The sequence below is a fragment of the Epinephelus lanceolatus genome, chromosome 11 (assembly GCF_041903045.1).
Source record: "Epinephelus lanceolatus isolate andai-2023 chromosome 11, ASM4190304v1, whole genome shotgun sequence".
Taxonomy (NCBI): Eukaryota; Metazoa; Chordata; class Actinopteri; order Perciformes; family Serranidae; genus Epinephelus; species Epinephelus lanceolatus.
In genome coordinates, this window is record NC_135744.1 from 30,115,295 (window position 1) to 30,132,104 (window position 16,810).

At 41.2% G+C, this 16,810-nt stretch overlaps 1 protein-coding gene across 18 annotated transcripts in view; it reads right to left on the minus strand.

Moving 5' to 3' along the window:
• Window positions 1-3,808: 3,808 nt before the first annotated feature.
• nbeaa (neurobeachin a) overlaps window positions 3,809-16,810 on the minus strand; it is a 116,739-nt gene continuing 103,737 nt past the window's right edge. For 14 of the 18 annotated variants that reach the window (XM_033638098.2, XM_078172495.1, XM_033638048.2 and 11 more), the window contains 20 exons: window positions 16,356-16,480; window positions 16,112-16,261; window positions 15,530-15,666; window positions 15,322-15,439; window positions 14,304-14,406; window positions 14,080-14,195; window positions 11,931-12,043; window positions 11,407-11,547; window positions 11,169-11,288; window positions 10,800-10,952; window positions 10,508-10,672; window positions 10,049-10,138; window positions 8,182-8,374; window positions 7,465-7,536; window positions 7,060-7,215; window positions 5,337-5,507; window positions 5,119-5,220; window positions 4,720-4,916; window positions 4,416-4,567; window positions 3,809-4,153 (listed from right to left, as the gene is read on the minus strand). In XM_033638098.2, the coding sequence (XP_033493989.1) occupies window positions 4,063-4,153; window positions 4,416-4,567; window positions 4,720-4,916; window positions 5,119-5,220; window positions 5,337-5,507; window positions 7,060-7,215; window positions 7,465-7,536; window positions 8,182-8,374; window positions 10,049-10,138; window positions 10,508-10,672; window positions 10,800-10,952; window positions 11,169-11,288; window positions 11,407-11,547; window positions 11,931-12,043; window positions 14,080-14,195; window positions 14,304-14,406; window positions 15,322-15,439; window positions 15,530-15,666; window positions 16,112-16,261; window positions 16,356-16,480 (2,665 nt within the window). In that variant the 3' untranslated portion in view covers window positions 3,809-4,062. The remainder of the gene's footprint in view (window positions 4,154-4,415; window positions 4,568-4,719; window positions 4,917-5,118; window positions 5,221-5,336; window positions 5,508-7,059; window positions 7,216-7,464; window positions 7,537-8,181; window positions 8,375-10,048; window positions 10,139-10,507; window positions 10,673-10,799; window positions 10,953-11,168; window positions 11,289-11,406; window positions 11,548-11,930; window positions 12,044-14,079; window positions 14,196-14,303; window positions 14,407-15,321; window positions 15,440-15,529; window positions 15,667-16,111; window positions 16,262-16,355; window positions 16,481-16,810) is intronic. The other 4 variants (XM_033638104.2, XM_033638101.2, XM_033638072.2 and 1 more) reach the window with 1 other exon arrangement.

A 16,810-nucleotide genomic window follows, 5' to 3' on the forward strand; every position in this document is an offset into this window, starting at 1 on the left:
ATCCTGCTGTGGATGTAAAGGTGAGGAAGAAATGAGGGTTGTGTCTCAGACTATTGACAGGCGGCCGGCCTCTGATTGCAGCTAAAGACAGACCAGGTCAAAAGTGGCATAAACAACAAGATGAAATTCTGGTTCTGAAAGACAGGTCTACCAGCGTAACGGATTACCCTCTCTTGCCTGTCAGCTTGTGTGGCTTCTGATTGCAGTCTCCATAGTGACTGAAGCATGAGAGCTCCGTGCAGCTGTCAGCCTCCTCTGTATTCCAGGCTTAAGCTTCGGTAATGGTTGTTTCTGCTCAAAAGACATCATCTTAGTTTTAATACTGTGAGGTGTAGTTTTTTTTGACAGGGCAACAAAAGTACACCACACACTCAGAGCAAATGATTAGAAAGAGGTTCATTCATCTTTGTAACACTTTTCCATAAAATGTAATCACAACTGAAGGCTTGGAGGGCGGTGATGACAGCTACGAGGTCACGAACAATACAAAGAGTCTGAACTGCCGGCGCTCTTATTGACAAATCCTCATTGCTCTCACAATGAGTGTTTCACAGGTGGTAATACTGTGTCAGCCAATCTCTTTAGTTCCTCCATGTATAGTCAGTGTTGACTACTGGTTCATTATGTCAGCTTTTGATGAGTCGTATGCACACAGTCAAGAGGTTTTTATGCCAAGAACCTTTTTGTTTTAAAGGGATAGTTCACCGCCAAATTAAAAATACATATTTTTCCCTTTTACCTGTAGTGCCGTTATCTGTCTAGATTGTTTTGGTGTGAGCTGCAGAGTGTTGGAGATATCAGCTGTAGAAATGTTTGCTTTCTCTAAAATACAATGGAAGCAGATGACACTCAGCTTATGGGACTTTAAGTGCCCAAATAAAATACAATTGAAAAACTCAACAGCAATGTCTCCTTCCAAAAATCATGACTGGGTTACTTGAAAATAATCCACAGACCTCGTCGTAAGCGGTTTAATGTAGGAGCTATTTTCTCTCTACCAAAGTACACCCGCCAACTGTGTCGTTGCACAGAAGGAGGTGTGCATCGACTCATGGACGAAAGGTTTGTGCTCATGACAGTGAAAGATGTAAACAATAGTGCTTTCCTCCTCAGATGAGCTGTAATGTTAGCTAGCTCAGTGGTGCTAGTTGAGCTAGCATTAGATGCACACCTCCTTCAGCACAGTGGTACGATTGGCGGGTGTAGTTCAGTAGAAAGAAAATATTTCCTACTTGAAACAAGTTCTGTGGATGATGTTGAGTAATCAGATCATGATTTCTGGAAGAAGAATGTTCATTTATCTATTGTTTCTTGGCAGGTTGAGCACCACGAGTCGAATGCCATCTAGTTCCATTAAATTGTAGAGAAGGCAGACATCTTTGTGGCCGATATCTCCAACACTCCGCAACTTACACCACAACAACCTAGACAGATAAATAGCACTACAGCTAAGAGTAAAAATGTATTTCTGATTTTGGGGTGAACTGTCCCTTTAATGTAGTACAAAAGATGCAAGTTTGAAATAATTGCTGAGCATTTGTTTTTAAGCCTATCAAGAAGTAAAAGACTGAACCCACTGATTGTCTGTTTTGTTATATTGGAGCTCTTATTTGTAGTTCTAGTCCTGCAAACAGAGACCTCATTAAGTGATGATACAAAGCAGACTAAAATATTTTCATTTCCAGCTTGGGTGACCCGTGTCTTTATACTTACATGGACACTTTACCCTACATGCTCCACTGTACTGTGTATCCTGTGTCTGCAAAATGAATGCCACTAATGATTTCATCCTCTCTTACACTTTGCACATGTTCTCTTTTTAATGCTAATGGGATGTATTCCTACTTGTATCTCTATTTGATTACAGGGTCTGCTGCTTTAATATCCCGTTACCTGAAAATCCCAGCACCATGAGCACAAGTCGACCGCAACTTGTAACTCGCATCTAAAACTTGACACTTTTCCTTTAAGAAGCTCCACAGGAGTGGCTTTGAGTAACATGCTATGCTCAAGGGAACTTGGATTTAACTCAAGCAGGAGATGCAGGATGACACCCTACAGATGGAAAAAGCATGCATCTAGTGCTGGAGATGAAAACTGGACTTTTTTTTAGCTAACAGTTCTCTCTATGTCTTTAGTCTGTGTTCTAAGGAAGTGCTGCATAACATGACTGACAGTAATAGAAGTCTGAAATAAAAAACACAGCAAAGCAGGTAGTTCAGCAACGTATTCAAGTGTGTTTATAGTTCAACATTTTAACTCAAGAGTCTCTCGAAATCATTTGGGGAGGAGGATTTCTTTCAGATTGGTGTCTCATGAATGCTACAATAAGGCGTCCTTGATTTCTTACTCTTTGCTGTGCTACCATCGTGAGGCAAAGAAGAGACGGTTATGTGACACAGAATATGCGACCAATGAAAAGTCAAGTCATCAAATTCTTTGCATATTTTATTTTTCTTATCATGATTTTTTTTTTCAACTCACACATGTCATATTTTACATCTTTGCAATAAAACATGAATACAATAGTTTTTAGGGTTTCATAGATCCAAAAATATTTAACCTTTTTTTGGATACGTAAGTTGAACCTGTCGATAGAGTATGTGCATGTGCGCATTTGATCAAGATGGCTTCACACATACAGTACATCTCACATTTCATCCCCTCTCCTCCTTCCTTCCCACCTCTATCAGCTACAGAATCATGATATTGCTTACAACTGTAAGGTTGTAAAACCTAATAATCACACATGAGCTCAACGCTTTAAATACAAACATCAATGCACAAATAATCCCGAAGGGGAAATGGACCTAAACAAAATGGCAGCCGACCAGAAAGAACCAAGCTAATAAATAATGATATGTGATTGGTGCAAAGTGCAAATACAAAACAAACTTTTACATTGATTCGATTCTCTTTTTTTAAATAATCAACAAATGTGGGTAAGTGAAGGTTTCCTTTGCGCTTTCAGTCTTATTCAGCTGATTAAGTCTCCCACCAAGCCTGAACCAAGACTATATGTACATATTTGACAAAACAATCACCAAATATACAAAGGAAATCATGTCAGTCTTGTGGCTGTCATCCTTGGTGGCACTGGCAAGATCTCTTTATCATTACCATCTCCGGCAAAACAATCACCATCCTTGACACTGCCGTTATTATCATCAGTCTCGTCAACATTATAATAATTATTACACAATATTTTACATACAGCAAGTCATTAATAAATTAAAGGTGATAAGCGCAGTTTGTGTAGTGAAAGAACACGTGTAGACTCTGAAGGAAGCAGAGCCTTATTTACATAAGAATCAGATTTAACCCTGCTGCGGGTAAAAGAAAAAAATTAAATTAGCATTATAAAATAAAATAAAACCAAGATAGAATCAAATTAAATCAAATGAAATTAAAACCCCAGGCAATTTTTCAAGGGGGGGAATTTTAAGATCAAGCCAATAGCACCGGTTTTTGAACAGTGGGTGGGGCTGGTTCATTTCTGACCATTTCTAATCAGTTTAGACACGTTGAAGGAGTCTTAATTTATAGTCCACCCAAATAATTCCCAGACGGAGCTCCCCGCAAACGAAAAGGTATACAACAAAACTGATAGAGAAGAAAAATATAAGGGAAAATAAAACTTAGGTTCTTTGTGTGTGAAGCATTAAGCGTACCAGGAACGGCAACTGCACCAGTCCTGTGAGTGGTACGGGTATGATCGACCTCTACAAGGTCTGCTTGACTTGCTCTTTTTCCCCCATTCTGCAGTCTGTCTATTTCATTAGCAGGTTTTGGTGTGTATCTTCGGGGTATTATGTGTCTGTGGTTACACACGTGTGTGTACGTACACGTATGCACAGAGGAAGTTATTTCCACCAGCGCTGCCGCATCCTCAAATCAAGTAAACTTCACAAGGGATTAGAGCCTAAGGTCCGGTACGTGTTTTTCCTTCCTCTCGGTACCTTTAGTTTCCCCACGTTGCAGATAGGCAGCAGAATGCATCATCTCCTCTCCCTCTTGTTCATCTCTCCTCTCACCATCCTCCTCTTCCTCACGCTGTCCACCTCAGTACCTGTTCTGGTGTTCGTAGTGCCAGCGGTTGAAGTCTATGTTGAATGCAACAATGCTGCCGGACGCCATGCCAGTGATCAGAGTCCTGAGGGCAGAGCACACAGAAAGTCAGATCAGCAAACCAAACTATACACATGCTCAGTAAAGTACTCTTTTTTGTAGTCTGCAGTGCATCAAACATTGCACATTTCCCTGAGCCTAGGACATCGTCTGAGGTTTGGGTACATAACTGCCCCCTTACTGATCATTCAGTATTCTCTACTGCCCACTTTGAGGTGACCCAGTTTTCCCAACAACACAGTCTGCATCTTCTTGTGTCTGTCAGAGTGGCACCCTGTCTGTTTTACCTCTGGTCATGTGAGAGGTCCATGGCACGGATGCCTGCGTCACAGCCTGGATAGATGTAAAGCTGTTTGAAGTCGCACGCCTGCCACACTTCCACAACTCCGTTATCACCTCCTGTCACCAAGTTCTGCCCGTCGCTGCTCAACAGGATCGCCTGGAGACAGAAAAAGAAGAGAGAGAGAAAAGTCAAAATAGACTCAAGGGCTCCAGTGTGTTGGATAACAATATACTGCATTGTTTAGGAGTAAATAAGGACAAGGATATTACAGTGTGTTTACATAAACAGTATTAACTCAGCAGCCTTACCCGTGTGGAATCATTGACCTCCATTTGTGCCAGCAGTTTTCCATTTATGCTGAAGTTGCAGAAACGACCTCTCTCATAGTAGATGATGCAATGGCCCTCGCTGGACACTGAGATGAGGCGGGGCCGCTGGCACAGCTCTGGCCCCTCCAGGGCCCTTAGCAGGTCCCCTGTGATGGTGTGAACCAGGCATGGGCCCTCTGAGGAGCAAGACCAAAGCAAGATATTGAAGAAGCTATTTTTTTTTAAATCGAAAAGCTTTAGTGATGGTAAAGTTAAACATTGTGAGGTCAGTTATTAATATACTTGTTTGGAAATATCAGCCTAAAATCTAAAAACATACTTTGTTGAAAACAGAAAATGTAAAATAAAAAATCTCTCTCAGGAGAGAGGCAGACAAACCTTTAGCTCCACTGATGACCAATCCCAGCTCCGCACAGACGGACACACACACCACCTCGTGGTCATGGCCTGTCAGTACTGCCCTGGGAGCAGGGTAGTCACCTGGAAGAGAAGTTACAGACTCATAAACCTCTGGGAGCTGTAGTGTTCTCTAAACTAAGCCAGGCACACACTCATGTCTACACTGAGACAAACATTCACACGTTGTTCCCACTCACTGTTGTTAGGGTTGTCCCCGATAATGTGGTGTCGTCCACTCCAGTACCAAAGAAGAAGAGTGGCATCTCTGGAGCCTGACACGATGTAGCAGTCTCCTCCGATGTAGGACTCTGACCTGGCCAGACACGTCACTACATCCCAGTGGCCAAAAACTATCTGGGTCAGCTTTCCTGAGGGGAGGAAGGAGGAAGTCGTCTAAGTTAGTGTGTGACCTCTACTCATATGTTTGAAGGCCACGGGAGCTGAACTTCCAGGATAAAAATACACGACTTAAACAAGGAGATTAGTGTTATTAAATCTAAATCACTAAACTTCACGACTGATAAATACAAAAATTTACTTTGTGCCCAAGTGCGTTATAAAAAATGGGATTCTAAATCTCTCCTAGAGCAATATATCCGAACAAACCTAAATAAAACTACAAATGCATGAGTAACATGACCCACATTCAAACAAAGGACCAAGTCAGTATTTATCTTCTGTGTACCAATTTTTTGATAGCAAGATAGTTTTCCCTTTTTTCAGTTAAAATGTTAAGACTTTAAATGCTTATTTAAAAGAATATCAGCAAATCTTTCTCCCTTTTTCAAAGATGCATTGAAGGCTTGGTTGAGTTTCTAGTATTACCCCCCAGACACCCTAGAGGATATCCAAAGTTGATAGATGGAGAGCCCTATGGGGAACACTTTTTAATGATATACTAGTTAGTTTTCTGTCATACCATCAGTTCTGCTATATGTGTGGTCAAATCTGTAATGCTGGAAAAGGTGGACAACAGGTCTGCCCAAAATAAAGATAAATAAATCAATTTATAATCTTATTTTACAGAGTAGTGGTCTTACTCCCTTCCCTCATACAATCTGTTCTCTTTGGGAAGACAAATTTAACATTTTGATACCTTGGATTTTTTTTTTTTTTTTTTTTTTTTTACAATTTACAAAACAACAATGGATTCTTACTCCAGAATTTTTCCAACTGAAGATTTTCTTTAAAATTGTTGCTACAAAAAACAACTTCATATGTTTAATATTGAAAAATCCTCACTATGTAGATTCTACAAAGAGGAAGAGGAAGACCAGCTGCATTTGTTTTTCTACTGCCCTTATGTTGCAGGTCTCTGGACCAATATCCAAGTGTGGCTGGGGCCTCTCAACAATTCTGTTGAACTAACACTTAAATATTTTATAGGGGTCCTGGATGAAAACTGTCCCCAGATAATAAATACAATTATTCAGTTGAGTAAAATATTTTCATTTAAAGCTCAATCAAGAAAAAAATTGAATTTAAGTCCTGAAAAAAAATTTCTCATGGGAAAAAAAACATTGTAAAGTAGTACAACATAATATGAAATGGGAGATTTGCTGTAGTGGAAAGTGGAAGTATATAGAATTATAATTACACTCTATCCACCATATACTGTAAACTTAATTATTTTTTAATTTTTATTACTAGTACTATTAACTTAATCATTTGAATTACTGATTTGATCCCACTAACCTTTATATGTCTTTTCTTTTATCCACTTTGGTCTGTGTAAGTCTAACTTTTGTTTTGTTTTGCTTCTCTTTGTGAGACCTTATTGTCATGTCATGTTGTGAACTGTACTTTCTGTATTATTATTTACCTGTAATAAAACAACAACAACACACACACCTGCCAGCTAAGACTAAATTTCTACGGTACTCGATGCTCAGCATGTCTCTTAAATATTACAAAACCTACCAGTTTCAGTGGAGTAAACACGGAAGCTCTTGTCCCAGAAGCCACAGACCAGGATGTAGCGGTTGTCGGCAGTAACCACAAAACAGTGTGTGTTGATTTGGATGCTCTGGTCCACGAGGTCAGTGATCTGACGCTTGTTCACGCCTGAGTTGTTTGCTACGTGGGAGCACAGAGATGTCAGTAGGTTAATGAGGGCATAAGAATACGATACGGTTCGAATGACCTCAAACCTTTCCTGATCTTTTATCACTCGGGTCAGTTCTGCAGCTTCTGTCTCAGCAATATATGTGCATAAATCCTGAGTGTATAATGTGATATATTGACTTCAGTCCCACTACTTGTGTCTTTAATAGTATCATTACATAAAACCAATTAAATGTGCTGTGGAGATTTCTGTGCACTGACCTATGAGAGGGTCCATCTCAATGGGTAGATGATGAGCCTGCTCTAGGGAGTATCCTGGAGCTCCACGGAGGCCTGAAGGATATAAGGGTCATACGTCACAGACGGTCAAACATGCACACACCCGCACATGCACACATCATAAAACGGTGAAGATAAAAGCTAAATAACACCCTCTCATATAATCCCCTGGTCGAGTGCTCTCTGATGAAAGCCCTGATGCAGGCTTAAGTTAAAAAATAATAGCCTCAATAACAAAAGTCACTTGAGCTGCCTTATGGCCCTCCATAATTACATTACTACGATTCATTTAACCTACCCCGCTGTGCTAATGAGGTCATTAGAGGTTAATTGAGGATTTAATTAACAAATATTTCTATGCCAACATGTGGACAAAAATAAGAGTAAACACTAATATAATAAAATACAAATCAGCTCAATAGCTGCAGCTGAAATAAACATTTCCCTGAGTTTACAAGCATCTTCAGACATCTTTCAAAAGTTTGTCTTCATTGTGTGGCTACTGATATTTTCATTATCTGATTTATGTGAATATATGTAGTGTAGTTTTTAGAAAATTTCTCAAAATAGCTAAAATAGCAACGCTATATACTGTAAAGATGATATAATGTGATGCTGTGCCTTTCAAAAAGGTATAACTGAGGTGATTTGGATTTTAATTTCTATGCTAAGATAATTTTTTTTTTTTAACATGCTTACCGACTGTGTTGTGCCAGCGGTTGACGGCAAACAGCCGGCTACATGTGACGGTGACGGCTGCTGGTATGCTGAGGTGGGGCAGCGTGTTGGCGGCAACGTGAGTGACGGGGGAGTTGGAGGGGAACTTGAGCACCATGATGACATCCTGCTGCATCTGATCCTTAAACATCAGTGGGCTCTGAGGAAGGAAACACTGGTGAGACAGACAGAGAGAAAGAGAGGGGGGGCAGAGAGGAAGAGGAGGGCAGAGCAGGGAGGGAAGGTCAGGAGGAAAGAGGAGGAGGAGGAGGAGGAGGGGAAATGGAGACGGAGGTAGAGGGAGAGACAGAACAGATGGGACAGAGGGGGGGAAGGGAAAAGGTATATTAGTGGGAGCACAGGGTCAGCGCAGGTACACACACTGAGGGTGGCTTTAGGCCTAGGAGAGGAGGTGGAGGCACTGGTTGGTTGGGGTTTGGGACTGACAGGTTTGGGTTGACATGGATGGCTCTGATGTGGAGACACTGAGGCCTCGTTCTGCTGAGGGTGGCAGGGAGGACAGAGAGGCTAAAAACCAGGGCAGAACTTGCTGTGAAAAAACATCATTACATACACTTGTATGTAATAGTCTCACAATTGGTATATAAAATGTGTTATAAATATGAAAAATAAACCTCTACTGTCTATAAAAAAGAGAAACACTGATGAAAACTCCCTTCCCTTTCCCAAAGTGAACATTTTCTCAATAACAACTTCTCAAAATAACAGAGATTTGTGCACCAACTGGTCCAGCCATGAGATCCAGATTTTTCCTTAGTCATTAGCTTGGGGTTCACACAGTTTAATATGTTCAGCGTCATACTCATGTTTGGTCACGTCATCAAGCTAGTTTGCTGTCTCTGTTAAGACACAGCCTGTTAGTCACTCACTTTACAGCAGGAAGTGGATCTTCAAAATAAAGCTCTGTGCCAGAAATTCAGCTTACTGCAAAGTGCGTTTTTTACAAACTTCACACATTCACGAGTCGCTTGTGGTCCATTCAGAATAGTCCTGTGACCCATTTTTGGACCTCGACCCACCAATTGAGAAGCACTGGTCTAAAAAGTCACACTGGTCTCACTGACACTGCTCTCTGCTGGTTTAAGTCATAATAAACGACAGATCTCACTTTGTTTTACACAACAACTGTTCATCAGACCACGCCAAGGTCAGTTATGGTGTGCCACAAGGATCTGTGCTTGGTCCTGTTCTTTTCTCTATTCACATTTGCCCCCTGATTCATTAATCAACAAAACATCAGTAGGTTGCAGAGCTTTCTCTTACCAAGACCCTCTTCTCTGGAATCACCTTCCTCCTATCCAAATTCCAGAGGCTCGCTCAGTTCAAAAGCAAACTCAAAGCATATCTATTCGTATCAGTTGCCAACCTCATTTAGTCTGCCCAAAGAACTTGACAACACTTATCCAGTTTATATTCAGATGTTTTTGCTTACTGTTACGTATGTGATATACTTTTCTGAATGTGTGATTTTTTTTTACCTGTATCTTGGTAAATGCACAGTTTTTATCTGCATATTTTATACTGTTGTATTTTACCGCACATTTTTTAAAATATAATTTTGAATATTTAGCTACAATGTTTTATATTCATTTTATCTCACCTTTTATATTCTGCTAATGCTCATTATTGTTCAATTTTAGATACAAAAGTAGGCCCTTTGAGACCTACTTTTTGATAACGTGCTATAATAAACTTTAACTTAGACTATATTTCTGATTTGTGTTTCAGCAGTCCTTTCAAGGACGTTTTTTGTCAGCATATACAGAAGTTGCTGTCATGAAACCTTAACCTAAAGCAAGACTTGCTAAGGATGTTGAGGTGTTCTCACCAGGTGCATGGCCGAGGAGCGAGGTGGATGTGGCTCAATCAGTAGCTGGGAGGGGATCTGACCACACGCCTGAATCTGGGATTCAATCAGCTGCAGTTGGAGAAATAGAGAAAGGAGAGGAAGAACAAGGTTATACATATTTGAGAAACAAAAAAAAAAAAAAAAAAGTTGAGACAAGCAGCATGCCCCCTTTTACCTTCCCCTGCACTTTCTTGACATTCATTTCCCTAAATATGCATGTCTATCTCCTGTGTATGCTTCCTGAAATCCATGCATATACTTTGAATTCATCCCTTGGAGAACTATTTTAAAAAATCAATCATCAATCTGATATTTCCATATGATCTTGAAGACACCACTCTCCATCCTGGCATGAGACACTCATGAGAGGGAGATTTCTGCATTGAAATAATCAAATTGTGAGTCAAACAAGAGCCATCAGTTGTCATAGAAACTGACCTCACGCTGCGTAGCATCTGCATTGTCTAGGTTGATCGCTCCCTCGTAAGACAAGAAGTTGAACACATTGAGAGCTCGGACTGCTTCCGGCCCTCTCTGCTTGTAGCCAAATATTAAATCAATCCACTGGTGAAGCTGGCACGACACAAACTCGCTCTCCAACGCCTGGTCGAAGTGAAAGGTGCAGAAAGAGGAAGGAGGAGAGAGTGAAGAATATGTTCAGTGTCTCTGTGGAAGATTTAAAGACAGACAGGTTTTTCTTTTGGCTTTTTACATTTTCTTTGTTTCTCACCATCCGGTTAATGCGGACAAAGTCTTCTGGTTTCTTGGCCCAGGCAGGAAGCTCCACGTCGCACACAGGAACTCCATCATCACGCACCCCGAGCTCGTACTCATTACTGTTGACAAACATCTCAGGCAAGTAGTAGAACTCTGGGATCAGCTCCTGGTAGACACGGTAGGAACACATTGTTTATTAAAGGGCTAAAGGGCAATGTGCTTGATGACATTCCTCATACTTTAATGTTTTCAAGCTCTTTCATCCTTTAACCTAATTAGCTGGAAAAACACAGTTGTGCGTTTCAGGCTGATTGTTATTGTTTTATAATAACCCTAACCAGTCGCTTAAGTAGGACGTTCTTTCAGCTGATTTAAAAGTTACCTTGACATCAGCTGTGTCCCTCTGGCAGTTCCTCCACGAGCAGCCGATGCCAGAGAAGGCTCTGTCCGGATGGTCGAACTTGTTATCGTTAGCGTTGAGGAAAAACGTGGTAAAGGGCTCCTGCAGGCACACGAATGGACACATTCATTTAACACAGAAGCCTTGGATCTCTGCCATGTGCTCAGGCGGCTGCTGAAGGTTGAGGCCTGTGAGTGTGTGAAGTGCAGCAGGTACTTACTATTCTGAGCATCCACATCAGTGTTGAATGAGCAGTGGAGTACAGGGTTGTATAGTGGTGAGGAGGCGTGCTGTCGTCGTCCCACGTCTCGTAGCGTTCTGCATAAAACGCTGCTCGCTTGGGATTCAGTGCACCGATTGGCTGGATGAAACCAGAGACAAATAATCAGATTAAGTCAATTAATACATGAGAAACCATACATGCAGTTGTCTTCTTTTCCTTTAAGGAAGCAGATCATACATTGTTCTTTAAAATGGTCAATGCTTAGACAGTAAAACTAGTTCTGATCCTCTGCCAGAGGAGGGAATGAAGGGATTTACATCTACAGTGATATTATGTGGCTTTGTTCTGACTCTAATTGGTGAAACTGCAACACAGAGAGATTCCCACTAAGCCTCGGTATATGAGTGGGACAGCTTGACCTGTATTCTCCCCTAATTCTGGTTTACAGCATCATCCTAGTAGCACACGTGTTATTCATTGGAAAAAGTGCATTAAGTCTGTGTGTGTCAGAGTGCTCCAACCTTGGAGAGGTCTCTGAAGTTGCCGGGTAGAGTGAGATCGAGCTCCTCTGAATCATAGTTGGTCAAGACCCAGGGGAAGATGGGGTACTGATTCAAATCATTATAGGTCCTCCCTGCAGGGACAAAAGACATCGGGAGGAGGAGAAAGTGGTATTTTTCCATTATAATTTATAGTTGTGTCACAAGAAGGTCCCGTATTACGATGACATGCTTTATTATTGGTCTGTGTATCCCTACATCTGTTTTGCATTTACAAATTATCAGGTGTCAAAACCTACCCGCCTGGTATACAATGTTCAAACGTTTAATTAATGAGACAAACGTCCTGATGCGAGCAAAGAATAGGTGCCAAACTGGTATCAAAATTACACCAACAAAGGTTGTATGTTCATGTGATAAAAGACATTTCCAGTGGAGAGGCATAAAAGCACAAGCTGTTGACAAACTGCTACAGCATATGTAAAGATGTTTAAATAAATGAGGTACAATGAATTCAAAAATTCTGCTGCATGAGTGCTGACTAAGGCCAGAAGGAGAGCACACATAAAACCTATTTTTAAGTCATTACACTGGTTGACTATTAGTTTTTTCGCTCCAGAGGATCTGAGAGGAGCTGAAAATATTGATATTTTTAAAAGTAAACTAAAAACCCATCTATTTAGTCTGGCTTTTATGTAGTGTTTTATACTTATGTGGTTTTATTATCTTTACCTATTCTAATATCATCATTATTTAAATGTTATTGTTGATCACTATGATTTTTTCCACCTTATTTGACATTTAACTTTTTTTAATATCCTTTTTGTCAATCACTTGTAAAGCTCTTTGACATGCATTGATTTGTTTGAAAGGTGCTGTACAAATTCAGCATAGCACTGGTTCAGGCAGGACACGATGTCACGCTCAGCTCACATCCTAGCTACATCAGCTGATCTCAAATAGCCCAATCAACTGATGAATCAGCTGACTGACGCATGTGAGTCAGCTGATAGATCACATGATTCCTTTCTATGCAACCAATTGGCAAATCTCATTCAGGGCGCCCTATTTAAACTGCTTTTGTCTGCTTACTGTTGCTGCTTCCTCTGCAAGCTGCTTTGCAAGCTGCCTCCACCCCAGCTCCTCCTTTTCATGCTGTGTCTGACTTATCAATGTCATTTCTGTTTGTCATTGATGCTGCTCAGTTCTGTTCCTGGGGGGTCTTTGCTGCTGCTCTCCCTGCCTTAGCTTTTCAATGTAGGCACATGGAAGGGCAGGGAGGTTTGCTCTCTGTCTCAGGCTTTCCTCGTTTGCACGTGGAAGGGCAGAGAGGTGTGCTCTCTCTGCCTTAAGGCTTTCCACATAGGCACATGGAAGAAGAGGCTTTCTGCATAGGCCTAGGAAAGGCAGAGAGGCCCCAGAAAAAAACCCTACATCCAAATATAATACTGTTTTATTGATTGATTGATGAAGACAATTTCAATGGCTGGCATTTATCTAGATGTGTATTTGAAACTCATTCTACATTTCTATTACACACATATATGTAATTTTTAAGAACATATGGGATTTATAAACACAATAAAATAGCAAATGTGTAGCTGCAGTTATTATTTTCAATGCATTGCTCAAATCAATTCGTCCATTGTCACTGTGGCTGCTTTTATTCATATATTTTTGTAGGTATATGTATTTACAGGTCAAACTGGTGACTGTTGTTATGGAAACTGCAGCTGTGCTGGAACTGTAGCTGACAAAGGTTTGTCTTATTCAAATCTTCCAGTTTCTTCGTCTGGTCTCTTCTATGAAGTCTTTTTATACACAGAGAGAAATACAAACAAGGTGAGTCTGCAATTTCTGTTTGTGCAGTTATTTTTGAACAACACAGCACAACAGGGACTGTCAGAGCAACCAAACAAGGTCACATTAGGAAAATCTTCACAGCAAATAAGCCAGAAAATGTCAACATCACACAGCAGAAAGAGAGACAAGGAAGGAAACAGGAAGTATTCTCTCAACTTATTGTTTGGTCTGAGAACACAGACGGCTGCATTAAACAGGGCTGTGTGTTTGATTACTAACTGGTCCAAGTATTATTTAGAGGCTAAAATCCACAACGGCAAACCTGGCAGCAGAACGACAGCTCATGAATTATGATTGAAAGCTTTACCTGCAATAGTGTTGAGGAACATGAGGTACTCAAAGTTGGAGATCTCTCTCCTCTGCCAGCGCTGCGTCATGTTGGACGACTTGAAGAGCTGACGAGGGGTGGCCAAGGAAATCCGCCTGGGACACACACACACACACATTGAAGGTCCTTTCTATCCCACCAGGAAGAAGATGCGTCTCTCATGCAGAATAGTGATGGAGCAGTGGATTAAACCCTGGACTCACCTTGCCTGTGGCAAACCGTAACTCGTTCCTACCCCGACCCGTGGGAGACTGTAGACCACCCTTTTGACCGTGGCCTGGTCAGGGAAGTTAAACATCACAGACGCTGGAGAGAGGAAGATATAGTCAGCATATACACAACATAAAGTCAATCACTCGCCATGTCAACTAATGTTGTGGTTCTCTGCCTCCAATAACCAGTCAAGTTACAGTTACAGTTACAGTTTGCGTCCATCCCTGTCCAGACTTAAATGATATATGTATTGAAGACTTTTAAGGAAATTAATAAAAGCTATTTTTTGGCAAAACATGGAGGCTTCACACACATCTACAACCTGGCAGCACAGATCTATACAATCAGCATAGTTTCAAGGTGGACAACTAAGATTAATGTCACCAGAAAAGTGCTTTTTGTTTGTTTCTTTTTGCAACATTATGATGCCACGGTTAAGTTGACCTTTGACCTTTCAGATGTAGAATATCATCACTTCAACATTTTTATCCTTTTAGACATTTGTGTGAAATTTTGTCACAATTAACTTGTGAATTCTTGAGTTATGGCCAAAAAATGTGTTTCGTGAGGTCACAGTGACCTTCGATACTTGACCACCAAAATTTAATAAGTTCAGCCCTAAGTCCAAGAGGATGTTCGTGGCAAATTTGAAGAAATCCCTCAAGGCGTTCCTGAGACACTGTGCTCACAAGAATTAGACGGACATCCTAAAAACATAATGCCTCCTGCCATGGCTGTCAAGAGCGTGTGGCGAGGACAAAAAGTGCTTAACCTGAACTTTAAGTGGATTAAAGATACACTGTTCGCATATGTCATGTTTTTGCCAACCTGCCATGCCACTTATTTATTGATAGTCTTGACAAGTTGACTATATTGATGGCAAATATTCATTTATACTATCAGTGGCTGGGAGCCTGTGACAGACTTTTGATAGCAGGTGCATACAGTATCGAGAAATCAGTGAATGTGAGTATGTTAATGCGAGCAAGACGAAATCTGCAGACTTACTTCTGTTGGCCATGAAGACCTCCAGTCCGGTATTCTGCAGCAGGTAGCGTCTGGAGAACACAGCTCGGATCTCACTGAACATCCATTTACCGTGCAGACCCTCTGAGTAGGCCAGTACCTGTTGATGTTGGACATGACCTATCACAATCTCCCAGAGAATGTAGTCTAAACCTGATCTTTTTTAATAATATAGACAGCTTGCCCTTACTTTGGCATCAGTCGTCTTGAATGTAGGATCCTCCTCATCCACCTCAAAGTAGATCTCAGTGGTAGTGATGGACAGAGTGCCTCGAGCCACCACCACTGGAGCTACTAACTGAGCTGGAGTGCTCAGAACCACAGGGCCTGGGGGGGACAAATGTATGACTCAGGTATCAGTACTTTAGGTATTCGTAGCACTGACAAGCTCATAATACACAACAGTAACATGGATTTGTCACAAACAGCAGATAATTTATTTCATGTTAATCAAAACTGATGATTTATTTGCTTCTTCTATTTTGCCTACTGTTTAAAGAACAAATCAGGTGTGTAAGTAAGAGGGGAACCACTGGATTAAATCACGCATTTAGCTCGATTTGCATCAGTTTTTAGTGAATTATGATTTATGATCTTCTTGAGTCAGATAATCAGCTGGATGGTTAGTGCAGCGGCAAAACTTCCAAATGTCCAACTTGCCTTTGGAGGTAAAAAGTCTTGGACGGAAACGTACTAAAAACAAGAGTCATAGACAGTTTACTGTTCAGTCGTACTGTAGTGTTGTGTGTGTGTTTAGGTGCGTGCATCTTACCTGCAAGGTTATCAATCTCTTTTTCCTGCAGCAGGCTGACAGCGTCATCATCTCCCTCCAGCATTAACTCCGCCTCTGGGTTCTGGGTGACCACTGATTGGCTGCGGAAAGTCTTCTTCGACTTAAGCCCCTCTTCATCTTCTTCTGAACCTGTTCGGGTGTGTTTGTAAGTGTTCATGTGAGTGCATGCAAAAGGAACGTACTGACCAAGTGCATCATGTTTATATCAGTACACGTTACTGACCGTAGTCCTCCAGAGTTTTGAGTGGCACGTCGGCGTGAGTGGATCCAGATGCATTTCGCACAAATCTCCGTCTCCTCCTCAGGTCGTCCTCCCAGTAGTCTAGACGCCAGAAGTCATGTAATTGGCTGAAGACATAAAAAGGGAGGGGCAAAGATGAGTAATTTCAGTGGTGAGGGAAACAAGGTGTGCACTTTAGGACTTTTTTTCTTCAGGGACAATAAAGTTGGAGTCGAAGTTACAGATGACATTTACGCGAGAAACTTCCAAAACTAATTTCCGACAGTTGAAAGGTTCCTCTTTATTGGGATAAAGGGCAGTATCTGACCAGAGGGGTGTGTTTGACAAACCTTTCCAACTCTGCAAACACCAATAACTGGCTTTAAGGCGAGGAGAAAAACATTAGAGTGACTTCTGTACCCCAGAGCCAGGAAAACACATGAAAAGAAAAGGTTTAG